This window comes from Anarhichas minor, unplaced genomic scaffold (genome assembly GCF_050575085.1).
Source record: "Anarhichas minor isolate MPS153535 unplaced genomic scaffold, ASM5057508v1 ptg000025l, whole genome shotgun sequence".
Classification (NCBI taxonomy): domain Eukaryota; kingdom Metazoa; phylum Chordata; class Actinopteri; order Perciformes; family Anarhichadidae; genus Anarhichas; species Anarhichas minor.
This window is the reverse complement of record NW_027466471.1, coordinates 5,961,680-5,979,177: the sequence shown is the minus strand read 5'-3', so window position 1 is coordinate 5,979,177 and position 17,498 is coordinate 5,961,680. Positions and strand designations below refer to the sequence as shown.

General features: G+C 40.1%; 2 protein-coding genes across 2 annotated transcripts in view; one reads left to right on the top strand and one right to left on the bottom strand.

Annotated features, from left to right (window-relative positions):
- The window catches only part of msh3 (mutS homolog 3 (E. coli)), a 40,632-nt gene extending 36,752 nt beyond the window's left edge, over positions 1 to 3,880 (bottom strand). The window contains exons 1-8 of the mRNA XM_076099525.1: positions 3,603 to 3,880; positions 3,394 to 3,514; positions 2,784 to 3,061; positions 2,293 to 2,511; positions 1,795 to 1,911; positions 1,585 to 1,702; positions 1,340 to 1,479; positions 322 to 488 (exon numbers count right to left, since the gene is read on the bottom strand). Of these exons, the coding sequence (XP_075955640.1) occupies positions 322 to 488; positions 1,340 to 1,479; positions 1,585 to 1,702; positions 1,795 to 1,911; positions 2,293 to 2,511; positions 2,784 to 3,061; positions 3,394 to 3,514; positions 3,603 to 3,728 (1,286 nt within the window). The 5' untranslated portion in view covers positions 3,729 to 3,880. The remainder of the gene's footprint in view (positions 1 to 321; positions 489 to 1,339; positions 1,480 to 1,584; positions 1,703 to 1,794; positions 1,912 to 2,292; positions 2,512 to 2,783; positions 3,062 to 3,393; positions 3,515 to 3,602) is intronic.
- Positions 3,881 to 4,946: 1,066 nt separating this feature from the next.
- On the top strand, positions 4,947 to 17,392 carry LOC142957679 (uncharacterized). The gene is made up of 7 exons (XM_076099629.1): positions 4,947 to 5,105; positions 10,454 to 10,561; positions 11,155 to 11,306; positions 11,712 to 11,779; positions 16,498 to 16,646; positions 16,901 to 16,999; positions 17,115 to 17,392. Exons 1-7 carry the CDS (start codon positions 5,060 to 5,062, stop codon positions 17,261 to 17,263), a joined length of 771 nt encoding a protein of 256 aa, XP_075955744.1. The 5' UTR covers positions 4,947 to 5,059; the 3' UTR covers positions 17,264 to 17,392.
- The last annotated feature ends 106 nt before the right edge of the window (positions 17,393 to 17,498 follow it).

Sequence of the window (17,498 nt, the reverse complement as noted above, 5' to 3'; positions counted from 1 at the left end):
TGTGTTAACAAGCAATTGAACAGGTGTGCCTAATAAAGTGGCCGGTGAGTGTATATCTATAAAGTTTGCTCCATCCGACTTCCCAGCAGCTGCAGCTTGGAAATAAAGCAACGGACTTTATTTCTTTGGCCCCGAGTAAAAAGCTCTAAAGCCTCACAAAGACATTTATCAACATTAGAGCCTGCTGCGGCCTCCAGACAACTTTTAAAAAAGACCAAATCTCACAAACACACACACACACACACAGACCTTTGTAAACACACAGATAAGCAGATAGTAAATGTGCGCAGACTGCCCCCTAGTGCCCTGACAGCAGATTACCTGGCATTGGCGATGCTCTGTATGAGTCTGAGGGTTTGTTCTGAGAGGTCAGAGGGCACCAGGATCTCCACGGGGTTAATCTTTAGGACACGACCTTCCAGCTCAGAGCGAGACTGACCATCAGGGAAGCAGTCCAGTAACACGTCCCCTGTGCTGGGCTGAACCGCCTGCACACACAAACACATACATGTCATGACACTCTTTCTGGAATAATACATTTAGATCATCTTTGTGGCTAAAGCAAAAAGAGGAATATCTGTTTATGGCTAATTCAGTGGATTCAAGGGACGGGATATAACGTCACCACATGAATCTAAAAGACCTGAGATGCTAAAGGGAGAGTCAGATAATGGTATGAACAGAGTCTGCTGGCATGTTTTTTTTTTTATTGTCTCACAGTGTGAATCTTATTACTATAAATCACCCAATCATTCCCCATAGATGAGATTATGGGACCTCGTTAACTACAGGGTGAGAAAACAGAGATGACATTCTCATAAACGGGTAATTAACAACTAATTACATCAAAATACACAGCGTACCACGTTCTAGATGAGCAGTAAAAATAGTAAAAGAACATAAACGTTTTGTTTTGTCTTATTGTTTGTGGTTGTCTTTATTTATCTATTTATTTACTCTTAGTCTTATTGTTGCTATCAATTCATACATACATAATTCCTCCCTGTTATTTAATGAGGGTGGGGAATTAGGGACTGGTTTAAAATCAATTACTATATATTTAGTTATTAATTATTATTATTATTATTTTTTGTAATACTTAATTTTATTTACTTTTTTAAGATATAAGGTCTACCGGTTTTAAGTATGTCTTGTCTGCCTTTGTTATAATGTATTCCAAAATCCCTAATAAAATTTTTTTCAGGTAAAATTAAAAAAATAAAAAGTAAAAAAACAACACACTGTGTATGGACAAACAACCTGAGATGTGATCTTGCTTTCATTTTCACATAAACTACAAATATGAATGCTGTTGTGAATTGGTACCCATCATACTCACCACCAGCCCCACAGTGAGCTGCTTCTTCGGTTTGTCCCAGTTCTCGCTGATACACAGCAGGAAGCTGTCAGGAGGGTCCGACACCACGTCACCACCGCCCCCCTCCTCCACATCGCCCAGTCTACAGACCGGGTTCACATCTCAGGAAGGCTGTCAAGGCTTTTGACATGCAGAGATAGAAGAAGCTGTTTTAAAAGGACACACACACACACACACACACACACATTTAGGGTCCAGAAGGATACCCTCTCCCACCAGAGTGGACTTGGTGTACAGAGCACTCAGCTGACGAGAGAACAGAGCGTTCCTATTGGCCCCCGAGGCCTTGATCGCGGACGTCTCCGTCTGCTTAACCACACCAACCTAAAAAAAAAATCGAAGACAATAACATTCAGATCAGTGACACGATTAACAGCTTCTAAACACGAGCAAAAAGAGAGAGATGTATTTCACACCTTGTGTCCGTGGGACACCAGCCGTCTGACGTGAACAAACAAACGGTGCGTGGGGATGCTGCACGTCATGAAGTTATGATCCAGGTGACAGACGATATTCAGCTCCTTCGCAGCGATCTGTTCTCACACACACAAAGATGACGTCTGTGCTGGGGCCCATCTCTCAACAGGAAATCTCTCCCTCCTCAAAATCCCAGTGTATTTCTATCATGCTCTCAAATTTTACTACTGAAAGTTTTATTTTTTTGATCTGTGTATTCGTAATTCAGTAGTCAGATAAAAAAAATAGTTCCATCCACTATGAGGATTTATAATAGAGAAATAAAATGTAGGACATGTGTGAAAGCCTCTAACAGTATGTTATGACATTAACACTCCTTTAAACGACAATGAAACACATTTTCACTATGAAGATATCCACCAATTGCAACACACATATGACACATGTTGGATTGATACTGTTGACTTCCTTCCACAGAAGCTCCCTCAGTTAATCACCTCTGCATCCTCCCCAAAGAACCTGTACTTGTATCCACACTCCACAGCCAGCAAGGCGTCCTTATGCTGCTGTTTCAGCGCGATGACCTGCTGTTCCAGGGGAGTGTACGCGCTCTTCGAGCGTCTGGAGGGGTTGCCGGAGTCGGACGGAGGACTCGGCTCTGCACCTTTTCCTCTCCGTCCTCCTCCTGACTTAGCAAACTCAGACAAGGGGAACGCCTGCAACAGAAAAAAATACGCATAGAAAATCATTTCAGCAGCATCAGTTTTCCCACTTAAAGCGTAAAACGGGTTCGAACACTTCATCTTTTATTCTGTGGCCCAACAAACACGGGAAACAAACACTTCTAATAAAGTTCCTTTTAAATGTGTTTTTCGACAGAAGTGGGACCGCAGCATTTACAGACAATGGGCCTGTCGGCTGCTGCCTTGCTGATGGACACTATCGCAGGGCAAAATGTCCTCTGAGGGAACATTTATATATTGGGTACCTGTTCTGCAGCAGCCGTCCCTGAACTCTCCTTTTCTTTGACCTCCTCATCCTCAAGCTCCTCCTCTGGCTGTTTAAGGCTGTTGTCCTCGCTGCGTTGATCTGTTCCTTCCCGGGGAGGCCGAGCGCCGCCTCCTCTGTCACGGATCGTACTGCTCCCAGAACCACCCGTCTTCTGTTCGTCCCTCTGAGCGACACCGGGCTCGGCCGAGCAGGTGAAGCCTTTCAGCTTCTCCAAGGTGGAGGAGCAGAGGCTGCCGGCTGCCCCTCGGCTCCTCTCTGGGGTGAGAGGAGACGTTGGGAATAAAAGGCTTATAAACCAGTATAAGAGAATACTAATAGGTATTACCTGGATTCACCAGGGAAGATTTGCTGCCATTAGTTTGTCAGACTAACATCGTGTCAGATCAGATAAAACTCCACTTTTCTTATGTTCTAAGCAGTTCAAATGCATCCGGATCAGCTCCAAACTACACACATTACCAGGAGGATTTAATACTGCACATGCTGTTTGATTAAATGTGATGCTGGGAATGGGTGAGGGCGTGGGGGGCATGTGTGACAGTTAAGAAGGATCGAGTGGATGTTGTGTTTGAGGTGCACACAGTCACCTTTAGTGATCTGGCAGGGTGCTGGCTCACAGTCCAAATCCTCCACCTGCTGGTCTTGGACACAAAGCTTGGCTCGTTTTGTTGACAATCCCAAATCACTACGATCAGGGGAAAGTTTCTTCTGCAGGACGAAAGCAGTTGAGGTTCTGTAATTAGCATTAAGTGAGGTATAAGTGACCTGAGCATGTACTCGATGAAGCACGCCTCACCTTGCGTCTTGAAAGCTGGTGCAGAGCAGGATTCTGGTTAACGGAGGCGCCGCTGCTGCTCGGACCTCCGAAGTACCTGCTGATGGAGGTCTGAGTGGTGCAGGACTTTTTAGCGGACTTCGGCATGTTTTCGTTTGCTCTTACATTGTAAACATGGCTTATGGTGTGCAGAAATCCGTGCAAACACGAAGCTAAACAGCGCAGTCAGCGGCTTTGGCTGCCTCGGCTTTTCAAAACATAGCGGCGCATGTGCTGAGATCACGCGGGCGCGTACATGACGCGGCTAAAGTCAAGCCAATCACAGCAGTAGAAGATTTCCGGTTGCATTTGTTTTTCAAACTTAAACCACTATTCTAAATAATGTGGAGGAAATATTTACAGTATGTGGTCACACCTGGACCTGAATAAGAAACGTTTTTCTTTATTGCATTGGAGCTATTTTTTTGATTGTCTGAGAGTTTAAGAGTTTATTATTATAGAGTCTATGCGATCTAGTGCTGATTAAAACAATTAAACGTCATAGATTAGCTACTTTAACTCTTGGCACGTCATCTCGTAACAATGTGTAAATTATTTCCGGTCTCATTATATATGAAACTGAGCCAGTTTTAAACTGCCCCATCGAGACAAGAAAACTATTACAATGCTGTAGATCCTTGTAAAAAAAATAACGGATAGTGACGTAATAAATGATAATTATGATACAATTGTGATAAAATCAGACGATTTCAAAATAGAACACCAGCCTGATGAGTTTGAGACAAAATGATCTTTCCTATACGAGGCTAGTAAGATTTTGCAACTTGTTCTGAACAGTCAGTATAAAATTGAAATAATGTTTTCCCATTTGATGACTCCATATACTAACCTGATCTTTTGCACCACGTCAACCTGGTGACGCTGTCTGACTGGTCAGAGGCTGACTGATGGGTCAGCAACGAAGGTCACATTGTGTCAATGTTTTTTCCACTTGTCTTTACCTTCTCTATTTCAGTACCACATGTCTACTCTGTTTTTGATGAGCATTCTTTCCCAGAGCTTGATGTGTCCTGTTGAAGGAAGTGATTTTTTGATCATCTATTTTTGGAACCACAAGAAGGAAGTGAAAGTGCCTCTTTCGAGACAAGAAGTGAAAAGGATAGAAATAAAAGCTTTGTGAAAAGTTAGCACATAAATAAAATATTCAATTGTTTCTACTGTGAGAGATGATCTCATATTGTTCTTGCATTAAGTTATTGTCTTTTTTCAGAAAAAAAAAAAGTGCATGGCTGTGTCAGGGATAATGAGGTCACTTTAAGGGTGACGTTATTCAAATCACTTGGGAGGAGGCTTTGTGAGGAAATGCAAATGTTCAAGCTCTGAAAGAAGACAGAAGAAGTTGGGCTGAAAGCGGAACGCTTCTCTCCGGTTCTCCCCTCACTTGGCCGGTAAACAATCTGTTTTCCTCCGCGTTCACGATGCAGCTTTATGGAGCTCTGGTGCTGTTTATGACTCTGTCTGCAGGTAAGAACAGCTTTCCTATGTGTATTGACTGAATATTGTAACAATGAAAAATAAGGAAATGCTGTAGTTTTTAAATGCTATTACAAAATCTGAAAAGAAAGTGGTGTCTGAAGGTAAAAACAATAGTTCAACATGTTGGAAAATATGCGTATTGACCACCACTGTTATTGTAGCGTCCAAACCTTTAGCAGAATGTAAACCTTAAGTTGACGCGTGTTTCTTGTCCTTAGCACATAGCTCACACCGACACCGCTCGTAGGTGAAAGCAATAGCTACATGTTTTTATTGATCAATTTCCTTCGTACAAGTCAGTCAAACAACTTCCTTTCTTCCTAAAAGTACGCTGATTACTTGGACATACTTTAATAATCCACAGGTTATCCACAACTTAATCCACGTAGATCGTTCCATATAACACGTTTCATAACACGGTCGGAAAACTGTGCGGCTCCACTCTGCTTCAGATATTACTCCTAACTGTCGCAAAGTGTCCTGAAAGTGACGGCAGTCTGTCACTTACGTGTATTTCTTACTATAACAAATTATAACGACATCCTTGTAACATTCAAAGTAGAAACAGATGTGATTAAAGTTAAACATGCAAACACAAGTAAATATTTAACAGCAAACTGAATTTGGCTCTTACAGTTATGTTTGTCCATTAAGTATAGGCTACAGCCAGCAGCTGAGAGAGTAGGAAAAGACAGAAATTAAAACAGTGGCGGGCCTGCATTTTATACCTGGGCCTTCACTGCCGTCCTGCAGCTGAAATACCACCTATAACCAAATGATGGCGCCACAGCTATTATTTGTTTTTAAGGCTGTAACTATATACTCTTCGTATTAAACCGTTCGGAACGAGGCTTACAATACATTTGATCAATGCTAGAGCACTTAGAAAATGCAAAAGCTTAAACTCAGGAAATTATAATGTTTTCTGCTCTCATGGAGGACAGTGGTTCTCAGCTGGTCTGGCTGTGGGACCCACCATCATTCCTTAATGACAAGCCGCGACCTACAGAGATTGTCTTAAGATTTTACTTTCACAACTTGAACATTGAGTGTACTGCTCTGCAAAGTCTTTCCTCGTCTCAGTCCCCTGTGTCATGGTGTGTGGTACATCTCACTCGGGTCAGAATGCCCATATTTGATTGGCTGAGCTGCATCACGTGATGTGATTCACTACCCGACTAAGGGTACTTCTCAAGTCTCTTAATTGTCATTTCCTCGCTCCTCGATCCTCACTTGAACCGGAAGTTGTTTCTGCGCCGCCATATTGACGGCCGTTCCAAAGCTCTAATGTAGCTCTGAGGAGCGAGGATCGAGGATGCAGGAGGGACCTCGGAGGAGCCGTGAGTGAGGAACCACGAGAACAGACTTCCAGGAAGTATTTTAACAGCCGACACGCCCCCTCATTGTTCATCAGTCATGTGATTGGACGCTGCAGCTGATCGGACTGACTGACTGAGTTTAACACCAGAGTGACGGATAATGAGACGGATCACAGAATAAACTCAAGCTTTATATTTGATTAGGTTTGTGATTCACCATCTGGTTTAAATAAATGTTCATTGTAGTCTGAACAACAAAACGACCACAAACAACTTTCTTCATTTATTAGAAAGATTTGTGTTTTCATGATCTGATGTTTCCCTCAATAACTTTTATTATGGAAACAATTAAAGTCAGAGAGAGCTGGAGAGACGAAACACTTTTTTACATCATTCCTGAGTGTTTGATGAGTTTTATCATTTAAGAGAAACAATAATCATATTCTGGGTTATTTAATAATGACGTCACAGTCACAATTTCAAAACATACAGACGCAAATAATTCATAAATAAGACGATCACATTCCGCCGGTAGAAATGGATCCTGTGCTTATAAACAGAACACAGAACACAGTTTGTTAACAGACTACAGAGAGAAACACCTCTACAGTGGTGATTACTGTGTGTCTTTATTAGTTATTAGTATTATTAGTTACTATTATTAAGTACAGTGATCATGTGAACACACACAAACTTCTCAAAAGTCTCTCCAGCTGTTAAAGCCGACTGACAGCTGATCCAGCTGACCATTCACAGCACACTTTGCACCTCGCGGCAGAGCTGCACATGGACACTGAGCTGCACGTAATGCTGACGTAGCTATAGGCCGGCTAGCAGGTGCTGACACGTCAAAGAATACGCCCAACATGTCAAACTAAAGATCTGATTGGTTGAAGACTATGACAATCAACAATATCGTCCCCATTCACTTAAACTGCACATGGCTGCACTTGAGAGTCTGCAGGCCTCGGGCCTCTGTTCTTACCTAGAGACACAGAGGTGAAATCTGATTGGATAAAAGCTCTACTTAAAACAAGCTGCACTGGAAGCAGAGCAACTGAGGAAGACAGTAGCTGTGCAATGAGAAAATAAGATAATGGGAAAAATATTTTTATAAATTATAATACATGTAGTGTATTTAAGAACAAATATTAAATTATAAAATAGCTATAACTTTGTGATTCTGTTTAGGCCAGCAGAGAAGGCTTTGCAGGCCCTGACGGCCCACCACTGGTTGGTTCAGTTCTTGCAAAGTTTAAACGTATTTTTTAGTGCTGGGCAACGATTCAAATTTTGAATCGCATTGTTATGCACAAAATTCAATAATGAATTCAAAAGTAGTGTATTGCTCACTTTTATTTAAAAAGTACTGCTATATGAACAAAAGTGCAATAACATTTGGTTTGCAAACACTTTAAACAAATAAGGTTCTTTTTAACAGCAGTATTCCCTTTACACAGTAGCAGTTAAAATACAGTTATGAATCTGATAATAGATATTCAGCCGGTGTTCACAACTTTATCTTCAAGTGTGTAATAGATGCAATTTTTTTATGTTTGTTAAATTCTCAGTAGTGATAACTAAATGATATGCTTATTCTACATATTCCAAACAAAAACAACTTTAATTAAATTAATCATTTATTTTTTGCTTTTTTTGGTATTTTGGTCAGACACATATGCAACGCTGATTACCGTAATACGTGTGGTATTTGTTATAAATGTACGTTGGTACATAGAGGGTGATAAGAAGCTGTAGGCCCACTTGGAGGGCTTTAGGACCCAGGGGAATGTAGGTGAAGGAAACAGGAAGAGACGGAAGAGACGCCACATAAACAGCTGTTCACCGCTTGCTGCTGGCTGGTCAGCCGCAGGTTCTTGTGTTAAAAATGTCCGCTTAATAATAAAAAACAAACTGCGTTAACGTGTGATTAAATAATTGTCGCCGTTAATTAATGAATGCGTTAATGCGATAATAACACGTTAACTTGCCCAGCACTAATATTTGTTTTTATTGTGATTATGTGTCAAACTGTCTCTTGCGCTGAAGCAGCGACCTTCTTTAGTCTTCACTGGTTAACCTCATGGTGGCAAAAAGACGGCAAGAAAAGGAAGTCCATTGCCCAATAAGAGCGCGTGGTCAGTAGTCACCAGGCCGCTCTGTCTGGGCTTCATCGGTCTGACGAGAACTCTTGTTACATGTCATCTCCCTCCGCTCGTTGTTTCTCTTCTTGGCTATTTATGCAAAATGAAGCGATCACACACTTGCTGCAAAACACTCACAACATAACATAAACTGTGAAAACTGGTAAAAGAATTTAATTACATTTTTTTTAAAGGAGAAGAAGAAAAAGTGATGTGTAATATGTCAGTGGTGTATAAAGTACCCAAAAGCCATACTTGAGTAAAAGTAAAGATACCTTACTGGAAAACTACTCCAGTAAAAGTAAAAAGTCACCTATTAGAATACTACTTGAGTAAAAGTCTTAAAGTATCTGGTATTTATTGTACTTAACTATCAAAAGTAATTTTCTGATATTAAATGTACTTAAGTATTGAAAGTAAAAGTACAACTAAATGCTGTTAATAAAAAAGCAAAGCGTCAGAATTTTGAGAATTATGAAGTTTATTCTTTTAAGTGCTGTGGCCACCATGACCAAGGACATGGAGCTGTGTTGAACATAATTGTGTTGGCTGTGATCCATCCAGGAGCAACAATGTTCAACATAATATATTGTACATAAGTATACTTTTGCATCTACTATGAACTTATCATAATTCTCTGAAAACAATATGACACTATGAAGGAGTTGTAACAGTGCGTTTATAAGTATGCTCATTCCGACTAGAGGATGTAGAGGGCAAATGCATAATATTGTCTTCAGCAAAAAATATCCACTTGATGCATCAGGTCAGTGTTTTGAGAAAGGACACCTGCCTTGTAAACTCCTATGGGCCTGATTTGAACACAATAGGCAAAGGTTTTGCTCAAGCTGAATCTGCAACTGGGCGACTGCTACCATCATAACTCCATCTGATCATCCACAAAATGACTCAAATATCAAAACATGATCAATACTAAAGCAGCACCGAAAGTAACAACCCAGTCATTACTTGAAACTGAAAAATGTCCTGTTCATCTTCAAAAGAAGTTGGTTTTCAAAATTGCGAGAATTCTGTCTCGCTCTTCTTGGGCTGAAGACTAGTCCTGCGATGCTAAACAGCCTTTCACAGGCCGCTGAGGCAGGTAGAGGTGTGTTCAGCTTCACAGACAGCTTGCGCACAGCTGGGAAGGATTTCCCTAATGCTAAACATAATGCTAACCATAATGCTAACCCCGATGCTGCGCTCTCGCGGCTCCTGTCAATCCTATGGTGTGGTAGCTAGCTAACGTTAGCCAACTAGTGCTGCACACTAGTTCCTCAGCTCACTAACTCGCTAGCGATCCACGGGTGTTGGTCTTCGTCAACACCGTAGTTTGTTGCGGGAGTAGCAGGTGCTTGCATTTCTGCTTCCATCATGAAATCAGTCATCGTAGAGTGGAATTCTGCTCATGTAGGATCGCTAGCTATAGCATATAGCATCCTGGGCATCACTGGGAATCAAAACACCGCGGCTTTGAGAGCACTTGTTTGCAATTGCGCATTAACGTGATTAACCAATGATTTAACTTGCAAGCTAGGACCACTGATTCACCAAACCTGCTTGCTTGCAGTCTGTGTTCCACCACAGTCCCCGACGCTGGTCTCATGATTCATTTTGTTTCTAAAGATAGATTTGATTTTGTAGCGAGTAACGAAGGTTTCAGGGGAAATGTATCGGAGTAAAAGTATCGGTTTTCTTTGCAAAATGTAGTGAAGTAAAAGTAAAAGTCAGCAGAAATATAAATAGTAAAGTAAAGTACAGATATCCAAAAAAACGACTTAAGTATAGGAACGAAGTATTTCTACTTCGTTACTATACACCACTGAATATGTGCCATGACTTGACCTGATGTGTTCTGTGTCTCTGTGTCCAGCATGTGGATTAAGATGCTACACATGCACAGCCACCGACCCTCACTCCTGCACGGACACCAAATCTTGTTCTTTCATCTTCAACCGTTGTTTCTCTCTCAGAGTAGAAGGTAAGTTGTTCCTTCACATTTCTCTGGCTAATATTGTGCACACCAAACATCAAACAGCTGGTGTACAACAACAGGTTGCTGTACTGAATGCCTGGGGGCCATTATTTATTTTTATTTATTTTTATTTTTATCGTTTATTTTGCAGGGCCAATGCCCAATATATATCTAAAAGCTCCTTTTCATCTGTAGTCCCTGGGGGGAGGCCACAAGTGCTGCTCAGGTTTACAGAGATATAAGATGAGCTGTATCAAAACCTTAGACTTTTTAAAAAGCAGACACAATAAAACACCAATCAATAAACTGAAAAACAAAAGAAAAATGAACAACCAACAAAACATAAACAGAAGAACCAGACTAGATACCCAGCAGGGAGCCCACTATCAGCATCAGTAGCCTTAACAACAGACAGTTCATCAGGACATTTCCAACCAGACGGTGTCTCTCAGCTCACTGACGACGGAGCTGATTGTTCAGACACCATTTGAAATGTCTGAAAGAACTGCCCTCTCTGATACTCCACATCCCTTATTCGCATTCATACCCAGCGTTTTGTGAACTGGTTTTTCTGAGAGTTTCCCCTTTGTGTTTTGCAGGTTATAACATGGTTACCAAGGGCTGCCAAACCAGCTTAGTATGCACAGGTTCCATGGCTTGCTGTGAGGGGAACTTGTGTAACAGTGCCACACCAACTGGTCCCAGTGTCATCCTCCTGCTGGTGTCCTTGGCCATGATCACGCTCTCTCTCTGAAGCTCTGCGATTTTGTTTTTTGTCAATGCAGTGCTTTTTTTTTGCTTTCTAATTGTGAACTGTAAAAACTGTTTCTACGTGAGTGAGATGATCTTTCATTTAAATGTCTAACTTGTGAGACATTTAGTCTTAAAAGTCTGACTTGTTTGTGTGCAGCTTTTTTGTGTGTTTGTTGTTGAGTTAACGATAAAATTCTCTCACCTCTCCAGCTTATGAAACCTTTCCAATATTCAGCCTAATTTTAAACTTAAATTTACTTTTTTTTCAAGCGCATGCTTTTTAAAAAACACCTGCTCAGGACGCCATCACTCCGCTAGTGTTATTACACAAATTAGGTGAAACCCTTGACCTTGACTTTTTCTTGTGTTGTGTAAGTTTGAGTTCCACTTGTAAACCTCTCAGTACTACACTCGGCACTTTAAAGCTGTAGTTAACAGGAGGCGGAGCCTCTACCACCAGGATGTGCACAGGTGGTACTGCATACAGTTATTGGGATGTAATTTGTTTGTTTCTACACCTGTCGTTCCAGCTGAGCCATGTATGCTCTGATGAATGTCCTTTAGACCGAAAACTAAAAATAACTAAAAAATGTTCTCTGCATAGATGTAAGTGTGCAGATATCTATTCTCCCAGTTTGAGCTTGTTTGATACTTCAATCACCTTATTTAAGATAAAGCCGGGTGAAGCGGTGGTTATCCTGCAAAACACTGCTATTCAAAATGCCTCACCCATGGACCAATTGGCCAATACACGTGCAACCTGGCCAAACAATTCACTTGATGTGCCGACTCATCAATTGGGATGGTAGCATTATAGAAAAGACCACATGCGAGTACCTGTTTACAACAGCAGTGGAAGCCAACATGGCAGTGAGGGGCCTGTTTTCAAAGATGTATATTTGAAAAAAAAACTCATGCTGTCTTTTTTTGTCTCCACAAATGATTCCGCTGTGTTTATGCACTATTTTCCATTAAGAATATTCTCTGTTGAGATTTTCTGAGTCAGAACTGTCGTGCCCTCTACCCACGATACAGATGCTGTCAGGACCCTCTGACGTGTCTTGATGTTGTAGGTTTTCATCCTTTGTACAGCAAGGTCCTGCGACACACTGTCTCCATCACCATCCTGAAATAGCAAGAACATTGGGTATTTCAGACGTACAGCTATCAAGACGGTCCTTATTGAACATTTCCCAAAAAAGCAGTGCAGGAATGAGTCCTAAAACCTGAAAATGAGTTCGCATTTTTGCACCTCCAAATTGATTTTTTATGAGTTTGAAAAAAGGTCTGTGGTTAACATGAGCTTAAGATATTTTAACATTTTGTTCCACAATATAGAATTTGTCAGTAAATATACATTTTGAAGCATTTAAGTGTCTTAAAAGAGGCGTTTGCTGACAAGTGGCTAGTGGAGACTATAAACCTCATCGATTGAATTGTAATTCATCATATATATTATTTATCTAATTCATATTTGGCTGCTTGTTTGTGTTTTCTGTGGTGCTTCTCTGCATGTGAACTCTTACAGGATATGCTCTGTAGTTGCAGAGTATATGTCTGCTTTAGAAATAACCACTGAGATCAGGAAGCCAAAGCCAACTCAGTTTTTCTCACACATTAAAGTTTCAAGTGTAGTTTCAAGTCTTACGTCTGTACGTGTTTTCGTAAACTGGTTTCGGACAGTTTTCTAAACGTTTGTGTTAGGTTATAACATGGTTACCAGCTTAGCACGTGGGCGCCATGGCTTCCTGTGAAGAGAACTTGGTTTTCTTATACATATTGAATTAGCATGGCTGCAGGGACCATAAGATCAAAGATTTCCGTTGCCAACGACTGCTTCTCTGTAATTGTTGTGGCTATGATATGGAAGAAGCTTGAAACTTGATACTTGATATTAGGTAAGGCAGAAACAGGCTTGGGAAGCTGAGACAGATGCAAAGGAGGCAACCAGGCCAGAGTGTGTGGCTGGAAACGATCAGATGGAAATGTGCTGGTATAAATAAGTAATGGAGGAAATGGGGAAATCTAGATAATGGGGATGGCGGGAAAGTGGTTGCTGCAGGGCAAGAAGGAGCAGCCGGATGTGTAAGTCACGGTGGGCGGGAGGGTTGGGGGGGGGGGGGGGGACACGAGCAGACAGAAAGACAAAACCAGAAAGAAAGAAAACACCCCTCAGTCGACCAACTCTTACACCACATCCTGTTGAGAAGAGCCAACTCAAAGTAAACCATGCTAACACCGTGTGATTGCAGAATAACCAATAGACATGTCTGCAGTCAGTAAATGGTAGCCCTTCATGAGTTGTTCGTATAGAGGCAGATATGTTTCTATTTGGGGATATTATTAATCTGTTTTATGGTGTTTCCAGTGGGATCACTTTTCCCCGCCCTGATCAGCTTCATCTGTTCCCAATCCCCCTCCTCCTCCTCCCTGGATTATTTAGTCTGTGTGCTCCCCTTTGTTATATAATAATACATCTTACTTTATCTCTATAAGGACAGCCTTTCTTTATATGTTATGTCATCTTTGAAAAACATGATGATACTGTGAGCCTGCATGACATGATTTAATTGAAAACTTTGAATTAATGAATTGGAAAAATTAGATTAATCATGAATTTAAATATATATGTACAGTATCTAGATATACACTACTATACATAGTATTTTATATATAAAGCTATAAAGAAGACATTTAGCTTTCCGTTTATCATTCACTTTTAAGATTTACATAGTATCTCAGTAGGATACATTAATAAGATGATATCCTTCATACCGTCTTAGCTAGCTGGTTCCCCACTGACAGTATATCAACAGTGAACCACAGTAGTTGTAGACTGCATTCTAAATATCTCTGATGATGTGCTTTATTTTATGATACTAATCAGGGAAACATCAAGAATTTAACATTCAAACCATTGAATGTTAAATTAAAGTGTTCCAGTTGAACACTTTATCTTTTAAATGTATCATGGTATTTTATTTTATTTTTAATTTTAGGATGTTGTTACCATAGAGATCTGTATATAAGTGAGCTTTTTTTTGGCGTTTCATGTCCAACCACTATTTTCACGTTCTCATGCCAGCGTTTTGTATTTTTAGGATGTAGTGCGAGCTTGTGATCCCATTTGCAGCTTGTGAACTGTTAACCACCTGATGTGTTCGCACCATAGACTGTATATAATAACGTTTGCACTTTTTTCTGCATTGATCACGACACCATCACACTTTGCATATATATTTATTTGCTTTGCATGTTTACCTGGGAATATTTTCACGTTGGACAGGAAGTACGTCAGTTCACTTTGACTTCCTCGTCGTCGCTTTTTTACGTAGCAGACAATGCATGGCTCCACGAACCAGACAGAATAGCGACCCCACGTGTGTCTACATTGAAACGACATCTTCATTCAGGTTGCAAAGTTCAGACCCTGTCAGGTTTGTTCTGAAATATTTTAAATTCACCGGTATTCAATTTAAACAATGTTAGAACAGCTTAGTAAATTATTTTCCAAGTGTTATAAAGGTTTTTAATGCTTGATTAATGACTGATTAATATGACTTACATCTGAAGCACATCATGTTTCTGAAGATGTGTTGTAAATTCACTCTTCAATATATAATAAATGTGAACTCTCTATTAAGATCAAAGCCAAAGGAAAAAATAAAGAACACTTTTTTAACAGTGTGCTTTTATCAATTCATAAAATCTACATCAACAACAGCACTGTGTGTCAAATTTGTTTTAATCAGAAATACAAATAAATGAATTCAAATAAATTATGAAAGTGTAAAAGGGTTGTTTATGGGTTGATACCATTTCACATTTAGTGCAACGTTTAACCATTAGTTTACCTCTCCAAAATACAACATGAAGACACCAAACCTAAAAGAACTCATGCTGTGATTTGGTATTTAAACCTTTTCACATGGAGACTTCGGTAAGAACTTAATTTTTTGCCGTTTGGATGACGAGTGCCTCTATTCTGGAAACTGCTCAGAAACCCCTTTATTGTCAATAAAGTTTGATGAAGTTGTGATCATCCTAGAGGTCACAACAGGTCATTCAGGTCATAAAGTGACGTCAAGTTTTAAAGAAATAGTCTCTATACAATTAAATGGTTACTATAGGGACTAACATCATCACACAGGAATAATACAATTTGTCTCACTAAAAATAATTACATACACCTTTTCAGAATAGGTAAAAATAACACTTTCATATTGTATGAAAAAAAAGAAATCATGTTTTTAGGTTTCCTAAACGGCAAGGGATTAGCATGAAGGGGGCATGTCTGTAAGTGTGGTTAACATTATTTACTACCTTGTGATTTGCAAGTGCCTTCATCATTTCAAGTGTTTATTGTGAAAAAAATGTTAAGGTCATCTAGTTTATCATCAGAAGAGTCAGGCCCATTCCCATGAGGCCAAATCCCAATGTCCCCCCTAAACCCTCAAACCCTGAACCCTCAAGGACTTACTGACGTCACCTGGTAAGTGGTTGAGTGTGCGAGACTGTGAAGGCTTGAGATGGTGTAAATAGGAATGGGACAGCACTTTGCTGCAACATATCATGTTACCATGAAAACGACAATAAATATGATGTATACTTGTGTGTATTTATTGTATACTTTGTACTCCCTGATTTGAAAGTCTTCCAGGCTCTTTCCTCACAAGATGAGAGGTAACTCATATCATCTATTTACTCGTTTTTGTCAAAACAGCTTCAATGACAAAATCTAATATTTGATGAATAAATAAATAAATATCTTCTGATTTCATGTTTATTTTTTGTTCAATCTTTAACCCTTAATGTTTCACAAAAAATGATATATATACTGTTTAACAAACAGAAATAACAGGCCCTGATGGCAACAGAGAGAGTTTGCTATAGATTGCTCTGAAGGATCATTTTGTCCAATTAGTATTTTTACTTATAAACGGGTTTTTTAAACTTAAACTTAAGTGAAATCTTGATTCTAGGACCATCACTGCTTTCTGACAGTCGCAATGAAACCAGAGGCAGTAAAGTGAGACAATAACTTCACTTGAACATAGTTTGAACACTGGCAGCAAAATAAATGTGAAATGTCAGTTGTTGTTGTTGCAACAATCAATATAATACTTTGCGGTGAACTACTGCAGGCTGATGGGAGGAGGCTTTCATAAGAAACGCAACTAGGTTTCTAGACAAGACTGGTGGGTTGGACTATATAAGGGGAGCTTCAGCAGAGTGGACATCTTGTCTCCAGTACGCAGTATATTAAACATCTGTTTTTTCTCTCCGTTCATGATGCATTTCTATGGAGCTCTGATCCTGCTTGTGACTGTGTCTGCAGGTAAGAACAGTTTATGATTCATGTGCCTTGGCTTGTAATATCATTGTCTTGTTTTTGTTGGGTGTGGGGTTTTTGTTTTTGAGGGATTGAGGATATCATATTTAATAGTTTGCATTTCCTCTCAAGTTTCTCTGCTCGTTCTCCAGCTGGAATTGTTTCCAGTAAGATTTCATTAAAAAAAATGCACAAAACAATGAGCATTACATTTGGATTAAGTTTAAAACATGTGTGTTGTATTGTGTATTTCTGTACAGCATGTGGGTTGGAATGCTACTCATGTCAAGGCAAAACCTGCAGTGACAAGTTAACTTGTCCCGTCGGCATTGACCGTTGTTCCACCGACGACGTGAAAGGTGAGTGGTTCTTCCAGATATTGAACATTTCAAATAGATTATCTGAGCCGATATGTTGCTGTGCTGAATGCCCGGTGGCTTTTATTGTTGTTGAAACTGAGTTTCTTTCCATCAGGTGTCATCGTCAAGGGTTGCAATAGCAATGCTTTATGTGTTGACCCCATAAAGTGCTGTAGCACAGACTTGTGTAACAGCGCCACACCCACTGGTTCCAGTGTCCTCCTCCTGCTCGCATCCTCAGCCATCATCACACTCTTTCTCTGAGGCACTGGAGCAGCTACAGCTTCACAATATTTCTCTTCTTTCATACCCAATTTGTACAACTCAAGAAGAGTAAACAAAGTCTCAATATGTAAAAGCTGACTGCAGGTCGATATTTGTTCAATAAAAACACTTGTTCGACCATTGAATCGTTTAATTCTTCTGCATTTCACATCAACGTGTACAACAAAAATAGCTTTGTTATGAATCATAATATGAATAATTAGTGACAAAACAG